At 45.5% G+C, this 9,921-nt stretch overlaps 1 protein-coding gene across 2 annotated transcripts; it reads right to left on the reverse strand.

Moving 5' to 3' along the window:
• Nucleotides 1-4,413: 4,413 nt before the first annotated feature.
• Nucleotides 4,414-9,921, reverse strand: ADI1 (acireductone dioxygenase 1). Of its 2 annotated transcripts, none has more exons than XM_069011528.1 (4): nucleotides 9,711-9,921; nucleotides 9,314-9,433; nucleotides 7,610-7,757; nucleotides 4,414-5,880 (listed from the first exon to the last, which is right to left on the reverse strand). In XM_069011528.1, exons 1-4 carry the CDS (start codon nucleotides 9,828-9,830, stop codon nucleotides 5,813-5,815), a joined length of 456 nt encoding a protein of 151 aa, XP_068867629.1. In that variant the 5' UTR covers nucleotides 9,831-9,921; the 3' UTR covers nucleotides 4,414-5,812. The 2 variants fall into 2 exon arrangements, with proteins under 2 accessions (XP_068867629.1, XP_068867628.1); XM_069011527.1 differs by having other exon boundaries at nucleotides 7,578-7,757; nucleotides 9,711-9,914.

Raw genomic sequence — 9,921 nt, forward strand, 5'->3', positions numbered from 1 at the left:
GCTGAATGCAAACCAGCTCCAGCACTAACTTTCAGGAAATGGTAGCAGAAAGCTGCTTTCCCACTTAGGTCTCCCAGCCAGTTTGGGAATTACAAATTCAAAGATTCTCATCTTCAAGAGGTGTGAGAGATGGTCACAACCCTGGTCTTGGGGAGGAAGAGAAAAGTTGTGGATGGGGAAAGGTGCTGCCTTTCCAAGCTGTTCTGGATCAACACCTAGATCTGGGCAGTCATCTGCAAATGTTTATTATGTATGAGAGTCATTAAAATTATCCACCTGAAAGGCAGCCATAATGGCTTATAATTTTCCCCCAAAGAGGTGAAAAAATTGCATGTTACTTTTTGAGGCAAGAAAGGAAGGGGGGAGAAGGTTCCTCTTTGGCTTTGAAAAACTGTCAAAACAGTTAGTACTAAACTGAAAAAACTGAAGTAAAGAGATGCAGAACTAGAGCTGTTTATTAGAACAATTCCCCCCCAACAACAACAATCCCCCCCAAAAAAACCCCATTCTTTGCAATGCAAGATGTGAGCAAGTACTTCAAATTCTGGGACACACTCCAGTGGCAGGCAGCAGGCTTGAGCCCCCACCCAAGGCTGGGGCAGCAGCCTGTGCATAACCCGGCCACTACTTTGTTTATGCCCCACCACTTTGTTTTGTTGCAGCATCACCAAGGACAGCTCACCTCTTTCCCATGAATAGCAGGTCAGCTTTAAGTTGCCTGAATCATTTGGGAAAAAAATAAGCCTGAGGGTGGACCCAAATCAAATTCTCCCAGCTCAAATGCCTGTGATCACAGGGGAAACCAGAGCGCAGAGCTCAGCTTGGCTGCTCTGGGCTGTGTCCATGACCAAAGGCAGTCCCAGAGCATACACAGCCCAATTTTCTACCAGCCAATATTGACAGGCACAACAGTTTTTAATTGGTAGCCTGAGAAGCAGCACAGAGAATGAAACAAAATTTATACAGGTATCCCAGAGAGAACTGCAGCAGGGGAGGCCAGAATTGAAAGAGATACACAGTCCTTTAACTGTTGAATCTTTCCCCAAGCATTTTTGTTTGTAGAATTTTGCTTCTTTGCCTTATCTGGCTATTTATACAGTTAATAAATAATGAGAGCTAGTGACTCAGTTGCACAAAAATAGGTTTTTCAAATTGCAGGTATAGCAGAGTATTACCTTTTTGCCACCACACAAAATGTTTTGAGAATCAAGCTGTAAAATCACAGTGCAGCAAATCGGGTCAAATCTGGATCTTTGAGCCAGGAATATTTAAATTGTAACACTAATTCATCCCCCAATGATATGTTTATTTGACTTCAGGAAATAGAAGACAACAGGCAGTGACCCTATTCTCAGACTTCTTCCCCTATTTTGGGGGGAGCGGAGGGAATTGAGAATTTCTATCATTTTCCCAGGAAAGACTCACAAACAGATGATGTAATTTTCAAGCATAGCACAGGTCAGGTCTACTGCTGGGCCAAATATCTAAATCCACAATTTAGCTACAAAGAAATAGTCTTCAAAACAGTGCTCAGCTTTCATCTCAGTCTTTATGTGTGCTGGTGTTTGCCAGCTGGTATTAAATGACTGCCTTTGTCAGGAAGCTGTCCCTTCTCACACATTCCTAGTTCAAGCTAAATCCTGGAACCAGAAACCTGGCAGGAGAGTGCCTGTTCTGCCAGTAGGACCCGATGCTTTGAGTACATGAAGATTTATACTTGTCAAGTTCAGCAGCCAGGCCAGGCAGCTACCAGCTCCCACAGCAGCAGGTAGCAGCACAGCCCCCGCTCTCAGGCAGCCCAGAGCGAGACACCCACCACCAGCAGCACTTCCCTTCACCTATTTTTAGGCCCCCCCCCAAGTGGATGTTACTAGTTAATGACCAACTGGCTGTGAAATGTCTTTTCGTTAAAAAATCCAGCCAAAGAAACTTGCCCCAGGACATATAACAAGGGAGCGCAGCCACCAGTTTGCCCACCTAAATTATTAAAAATCAGACTGTCCATCCACAGTTTGCATTGAGTCCCCTTCAGAAGAGCTCTCTCAAGATGTTCATAAGAAAATGGGGTATATGCCACTTTGGGAAAGTTTGGTTTAAAGCAGAAAATAATACATAGGTACCAAAAAAAGCTATATTTAAACATCTCAATTCAGTACCATTTCTCCTATTTTTTTTTTAACTCTAATCCTGGAGGAGCTGAAATATTTCCTGTGCCTGAGTTAATGCTGCCAATACAATGTTGCTGGAACTACTTACATGAATTTTCATACTACATCAATATACCAAGATTTTTCCACTATCTCTGGTAAAACAGAACCATGTTTTTGAACCAAAAATCGATTTCACTTTGCACTTGGAAGGGTTGGGGGTTGGGGGGGAGAGGGGCGCGGGGGAGAAAAAAGAAAAAACTACAAAAATCACCATGAAAAGAAAGTGCATTTTTCATCTGAAGGAATGGCATGCTCTCCTTCCTATCTCTCTCCACTTTCTGGAATGTTTTCTATTAATATTAACATTTTTTTTCTGCCCAGCTGTTTCCTCCCACTGCAATCTCCCACATAACCTCTTTGCAGGTGTGGAATCTTTACAGCAGCCCCAAATTGCTTTTTTCCTGGCTGACAAAAACCGCTTTCAGAGTGCAAAGCTTTCACCCTTTCAAAGACACCTATAGCACTAAAGGGCATGGACTCTGAAGTGTTGACAGTCAGACCCCCGCAGCCCCTGCCACCTCTCAGCAGCAGAATGCATTGTGCTATGAAAATGATGAACGATCTGCAGTGGGGTGATCGTGTGTTATTTTGACAGCCAGGAGATGGGAGCTGTATCGGGTGCATATATTCCTCCAGAGAGGCAACAAAACAAGGTGGTTCAGTCCTGCTTCCCAGGTCACATCCTACATCAGCGAGCTGCTGAAAGCAATTGCTGTGGGCAGCTGCTTTACTGTCCATCCCTCATCACTGCTCCAAACTGTAAATCTCTCCTGAGGAGAATGCATTACCTGCTCTCTCTCTTCCTGGGCGCTCCCCCAGCCTGTTAGGGGATGGCTGTTCTGCAAGTGGAGGTTCCTGAGGGCGCACACTGCTGCCCCCACCTCTCCTTTTGCAGAGAGAGATCAAAACAGAAAGGCCCAAAGGAGGAATGAACAGTCTCACCTTGGCTTCTGTTAAAAAAAAAAAAAGGAACCAAAAGCTTAGAAGGGGGATGAATTAGATTGGATACCAGCACCAGGAGAAAGCAGTCATTTTACTTTACATTCTGAAACCCAATTTTCTGTGGCATATAAATCAAAGGAATAAAATCTGCTGCAGGCAATAACTGTCATTTATTCCTGTAGTTGTACCTTGAAAAATCCCCAAAGTTTGTTCTGGGAGCAGGAAGCCCCAGTGTGCTGTACAAGAGGACATTCAAGCGCTCCCTCTAGACAAGTGGCACACAAGTCCCTGAGCTGGCAAGGCACGTGTCACAGCACAGCCTCCCCCATGTGAGTCTGACTGAAGCTAAACTTCCTATTTGCTCATAACACTGATTTTTCAGACAGGCTTTTGGACCACAGCACAAAAGCCAGTCCTGGCTGCATGGAGATCTGGGTGGGTTTGCATTTGGCAAGCATGGATTGTGCCTGCACCCCCTTGCATAAACTGAGCCCACACTGGCAGACTGAAGGGTCAGCTGTCTCCCCACATCTCATCTAGCTTGCAACCCAAACCCCAGGAAACATGACTTTTCACCCCTTTCCCCCTTCCAACTTTTAAGTTTAGTACAATTTCATTTCAAAATTGCAACTTCACTTTTCAGAAACGCTTAGAGAAATAAAACACCTAGAAATGGTTAACAGTAATGCTGCTACAAAGTGAGGAAAACAATTTCCTACTAAAGAAGGGCTGTGTACACACTCACAGGGAAAAACAGTGGGAAGTTCAATTATCCATCATCTGCCACATTAGGAAGATCCAGGTAGGGCCATTTCAACCTCTTTCTAGAGCTGTTTATTTAGGAGACTGTGAGGCAGGAGCCTGTATTGTATCTGGCTGAAATCAGCACACAGGCTGCAGTCAGCTCATCATCCACTGAGAGCTGGAGCAAGCAGTACATCTGCCCAGCTGACATAATTCATCATTGAGAAGAGCAAATTCATCCCAAAACGCTCCAGTGCCCTTTGCTGGGGAGCTCCACGTCCTGTGTAAGCCCAAGGCATTTGCTGAAAACCAGCCTAGTGTACCTAAGCCTACTCTTCTCCCTCTCACAGCTCAAGAAACTGAGGCACACAGTCAGTAGTTTGTCCTATGTTACAGAACAAATCAGTGCCAGCACAAGGAATAAAAGCTGATTAACAATTACAGTAACACGGTTGTTCAATGTGTCCTAAATGGCAGCACAAGGAACAAAAAAAAAACCCCACCAAAAAAATCAACATACCTAGGTCAAAGTAATTTTATTAATAAATCTCAAGAACAATTTGCTACATTTTACTGAGAAAACCACAGGTTTATGCACCAGGGCAGAACTTGGAAAGCTGCATACTAAAATGCCGATTATGCAAATTTACCTTATGAACATTTTTAGACAAGAAGGAAGCAGGGTTTATTTTCTTTAATTAAAACCAGAATCCTACGTAGTTCATTAGCATGGATTCTGAGCAAAATGAATATTAATGTAGCCCACCTCTCCCAATTCCACCTGCCAGAAATATCAAGGAAAAAAAGGTTAGAAAATGGATTCCTGAGCAACAGTAAGTGCAACTAGCTAATGTCACTGCAAGGCTGCTGGCATCTTTGAAAGGTCACAGAGATCAGGAAAACCTTTTTGAGCAGAAAAAAGCAAATAATGCTGCCACCTTCAAAAAGGCAGACAGAAGATCTGGGGAACTTCAGGCTGCTCAGCCCCGCTTCAGTCCCCAGGACTGTTACAGAATAAGCTATTATGGAAGGTGTTCCAGGCACAAGAAATAGCAGGTGATGAGGAGCAACCAATCAATGCCAATTCACCAAGGGCACATTCTGCTGGATGCCAACTGCCAGGGGCAAGGACTGGCTCCGTGGCAGAGGGGACACTATAGGCACCATTCACCTTGACTCCAGCAAGACTTTCACTAGCATGTCCCACAGCAGCCTCGTAGCCTGAGGATGCAAACTACAGAGCCAAGAACTTCGGGTCCATTGGGCTCAAAACAGTCAGTGCTTTGAGCTTAGCTATCAGATGGTTACAAGTGACAGCCCTCAGTCACCAGAACCAGGGCAAAACATATTGAACATCTTACTTAACAGAAGGGAGCCCAGCCAAGGGCACTGGTTTGTGCAGCCTGGAGAGGGGAAAGCTCAGAAGAGACCCAACTACAGTTTCCCGCTAGAACAGGGACTGTGAAGAAGACAGAGCCAGACTCTCCTCAGACATGCAGTGAAAGGGCAAGAGACAACAACTGCAAGCGGCAACCAGGGAGTTGGCCATGAAGAACAAATGCTTGGCCATGGGAGCAGCTAAGTGCTGGAACCAGCACCCAGACAGGCTGTGGGACCTCCACCACAGAGGTTTCCAAACTTCAGGGTCTTGAGCAACTTGGTCTAGCTTTAAATCTGGCATAGTAATTCAGAGGGTTGGACTAAATGACCTCCAAGTGACCTTTCAATCTAAAATTTTCCATGATTCTGTGATTCCAATTTCCTGTGTAAACAGAAGTTTAATCAGTGAAAAGCAACAAGGCACATTTATTCTGATGGGGCTTCAGGACATTCCACCTGTCAGGTCAGGTCTCAGACACCATTACTGTGCTTCATCAGCCAAAAACTTCATATATTGTTTCCGAGCAGGAAAATCATCAGCCGGCCTGTTGTACGCAGTCCAGACGGGTTCTCCAACAAACAGCCTCATTGCCTTCACGTAATTCTGCCAAAGAACAAGAAGTGACAAGTAATTTAAGAGCTCCTTTTCAAGGGATCTTCATTCCAAAGCTAGGGTTTCATTTGCACTTCTGCAGAAATTTTTGAACCTATTTCATGATGGACTGAAAGCTTCACACAATCCAGAAAATAATAGCACTATACTGCTGATCCTGCTCCCAGTGCTGGCCGGGAGACTCTGGCATAATGCAGTGATACATTGTGTCATGATCAGAACTCTAGTTCAGGCAGAGGCAGTACTTCTCCCTGTTTCAAAGAAACCAAAACCATCCCGTCTTATCCAAATCTTTTGCACTGGATCCACAATAATCAGCAGTGCAGCATTTAAATCCTATTTGCTTAGTTAAACAGCAGCAACCAGAGTACCCAAGATGTTTACACAATGCTTTTGGGGAATACCAGAAGCTTTGAAGTCAGAGCCATAAAAACTGAATGGGGAGTGCATGAAATACCCAAAAAATAATGCTTACAGGAAGTGAAGTCTCCAGATTCCAACAGGAAAAGCAACAGCCTCTCACTAAGCTAACCAAAAGTATGCCTGGTGCAAGGTACAGCTGTGGCAGCAGAAAATTGAATTTTACATCCTGCAGAAGTGCTCCAACCATGGGGCTATGGGGAACTCTCCTGTCCACTACACTACAGATTTAGACCCTACCTATTCTAAAAAACACGGATAGATTATTATCTTACACCCAGGTGTTCAGCAATGGTAAGAATAAAGTTAGGTACCAAAAGAACTTAGCTGCAAAATGCAAGGGTCTAGAAGCACCTAAAGATTTTACTTTGAAGATGGCTCTTCTGGACTAAAGCTCCTGAAGTAAACAAACATTTAAGACTTCTTGGGGATTCAACCATAACCCCTGACACTTTGTCTGTGTAAAGAAAAGGTCTTAAAATAGTAAATGCAGGTTATTCACTGTGGATCTCAAAATGCAGATGGGAAATGTCAGGTTTTTCACCAAAGCAGGATCTCCCTTTTTCACATGTATGCACACTGCTATCTGGACGGCTGATTCAAAACAAAACCATTCTCAAAGGCTTCACCAGAGATGTGATTTTGCCACGCAGGAGACAGCATGTTTCCCCATTTTGCAGGGGTGATGCTGAGGTTACAAACACATTTGTAAAAGCCCACAAGAAGAGAAACACAGATCAAGACTGTAAGTGCAAATCTCATGCTCCCCCTGACAAAAATACCATTCCAAAAGAGGCCACCTCCTGTGAAGCCAGCATCCAGCTTAGCACACAGTAGTTGCAAGTAGTGGCTCTGGACCCTTAAATCCTTCTTTCCCCAACGGTGAATTTAACACTTGTGAAAAATGTCACTGCTATACAGAGACATGCACTTCTACCCCTACAAAAATACACAACAAGGCAACACAGAAGGATCCATCTACACCTTGTCCACCTCAAACGACAGCTGGGGCAATTGTGGGAGGGTCAGCCCAAGGCTTGGTATGCCACAGATATCATGTGGCAATGACTTACAGCTGACAAGGAGAAGCTGAATTTGTGACCTGGAGATGAAAGGTTCAGATGCTGTGAATTATTTAGTATTTTTCATTCTCCTCCTTCATATCTGTTTTGCTAATGAACTGCAAGTCTCAGGGCATGTAGTTACTAATGTGATATATATTCACATGGATTTGTCATCAAAATTTACGGTAATCTACAACAACATACGTTCTCATCCAGTGTAAATCGGTGATATATACCGGCAGGGAGGGTTATCATGTCTCCTTTTTCCATGGAAATCCGAATCCATTTGTCGTCCTTGTCTCGAACATCAAAATAACCAGATCCCTCTAAGATGTAGCGAATTTCATCATCAAGGTGTAAATGTTCTTCATAAAATGTTTTTATCTAGGAATAGCAAATATTTCTTAAAACTACTGAACATGGGAAAACTGCAAAGAAATCTGGTAGAAACATGTGGCAAAGCAGGGAAAGGCTTTCAAAGGGTAACTGTGTTTTAACTAACAGAGGAGACCAACATGGTTAAGATGGCCAAGCCAGCCAGGCAGATCCTGTCTCAGGACACATCTAAGCAGGCTCATACATTTCCTTTGGAGGACAGGAACTCCTCTGACAAGAAAGCAGCTCTAGCTGTACATAACCATTCTCTGAATAACAGTAATGCTCACACCCATTTGAAAGAGAAATGAGTAAAACTTCCCACTGCAGGATTTGGTCCTTGCATTTGCTCAGTTTGATCATTTTGTGCCTTTTTTTTTCCCCAACGTGAAATACCAAAACAAAGCTACAGATTATCCCCCCTCTTTTACACTGATGTAGAGCTGAATTAGCTGCACCGAGTACTACTACTGTCTGTGAAAATGCAGTTACTGCCAAACATGGCCCATCTACAGCAATCTGATATAAACAGTGTGTCATGCCTGCCCACACACAGTGAGACCCAGCTCCAGGCTCTCTCATCCAAGGCAGCGGCAGCAACATTCTCTTTTTTTCTGGAACGGTGAATTCTTCTTCTACATGCACAGAATATAAAACAGATTTTAAAAGTACAATTAACGAAGACCTGAGAGGGTTAGTGCACAGTGAGCAGTGCAGTGCCAGGTACCATCACCACCTGCTCAGGTCTGGATGATATTTAGCCACACTCGTGCAAATGTCCTTGAGCCAAAAGTGATCCGGCACAGCAGGATGAGCAAAAGGCCCTACATCTTGTAAAGAATGTGTTTCTGTCAGATAGAGCCTACCCAGGACATCTACCTAATGAGTTACTACCTAATTCACCTTTTCACCAAGATAAAACAACTAGAACACAATGGGCTTAAAACAAACTGGTAAATGGAAATTTAACAAAAATATGAAAGTGTCATTGGGCTGCTGTCCTCAAGTCAGAGCAGCAAGCCAGCAGCACCTGGAGGCTGGGATGAGAAAGCTCCTTCAAGGAGGCTCACCTGAACAGCACTGAGCTGTTATGAAATTGTCAAGGTACCAACTCCCCAAGGTAACAATCTTCTTGTACAAGGAATGTATCCCTCCAATTCTATAGGGTTAACACTCACTTTAAAAAGGCACATTACGCAAGCAGCCATTAGGACGTTTTAGCCTTCAAAGCCCAGGCCCAGCTGGCAGCCACTTGCCAGAGAGGCTCTCTGAGGACAGGTCAGCATTGGCAGAACTCTCCTGGTAGGAATCTTAGTTTTGAAATGACAGTGATAGAAATGATCCTCAAAACCTCTGAAAGCAATCTACAGAAGCAAAAGACCTCTGCTATCTTTAAAATAATATCAAAAGGTCTTTTTTAATGTTAAGGACTTCGGTACAGGATGTATTTTAGACGTGGAAGCCTCATCCCTGTGTCCAGCTGGCTGTGCAGGTGTCACACGCTGGCCGCACGCTCCAGCGGCAGACGGAGCGGAAACCCGCAATGAAAACAAAGTTTCGCGTACCTTTTCCTCATAATTTGGAAGCTTGTCCTTATGTATGGTCACTATATCCATCCAAGAATAATTTTCTGCTCTCCGAATCTCTTTCAAGCATGGATCAGTCTCATAGTTATCAGCATCCAACTAAAAAAAAATAGGCAGAGAGGGAAAGAAAAAAGCATTCGTACGCCATTGCTTAAGGCGGAACTCAGGGAACTCGTGGGAATCTCGAGGTGCCGGGGCGGGCCGGTCCGCAGGGGGAGCTGCCACAGGGACACGGGCTGCGTGCACCGGCCCCGCCCGGGCTGCCTCGCCCTCCGCGGCCTGGCCCGGCGCGGGCCCCCCGCCGTACCCTGCCGTACCCCCTGCGGTACGCCCCACCGTACCCCCCCGCCGTACCCTGCCGTGCCCCCCGCCGTACCCTGCGGTACACCACGCCGAGGCTGCGCAGCTGCTCCAGGCTGACGGCGCGGTTGGGCCGCTGCCGGTGCGGCGCCCGCTGGTCCTCCTCGGACTCGTCCATGTACCAGGCCTCCACCATCGCGCCGCCGCAGCGCCCGCGGGGCCGGGCTGGAGCGCGTCCCGCCCCGGCGGGGCTCCAGGGCCCGGCAGCGAGCGGGACGGGACGGGAC

Source organism: Aphelocoma coerulescens, chromosome 3 (genome assembly GCF_041296385.1).
Source record: "Aphelocoma coerulescens isolate FSJ_1873_10779 chromosome 3, UR_Acoe_1.0, whole genome shotgun sequence".
Lineage (NCBI taxonomy): Eukaryota > Metazoa > Chordata > Aves > Passeriformes > Corvidae > Aphelocoma > Aphelocoma coerulescens.

Bases quoted from the DNA above. Each gene is read 5' to 3' on its own strand.
- ADI1 (XM_069011527.1), bottom strand. From the start codon at position 9,830: ATGGTGGAGGCCTGGTACATGGACGAGTCCGAGGAGGACCAGCGGGCG. The intron at 7,758-9,313 runs GTACGCGAAACT...TGCTATTCCTAG, and splicing joins TTCCAAATTATGAGGAAAAG to ATAAAAACATTTTATGAAGA. The intron at 5,881-7,577 runs GTATGTTGTTGT...GTTCTTTGGCAG, and splicing joins GATTTACACTGGATGAGAAC to AATTACGTGAAGGCAATGAG.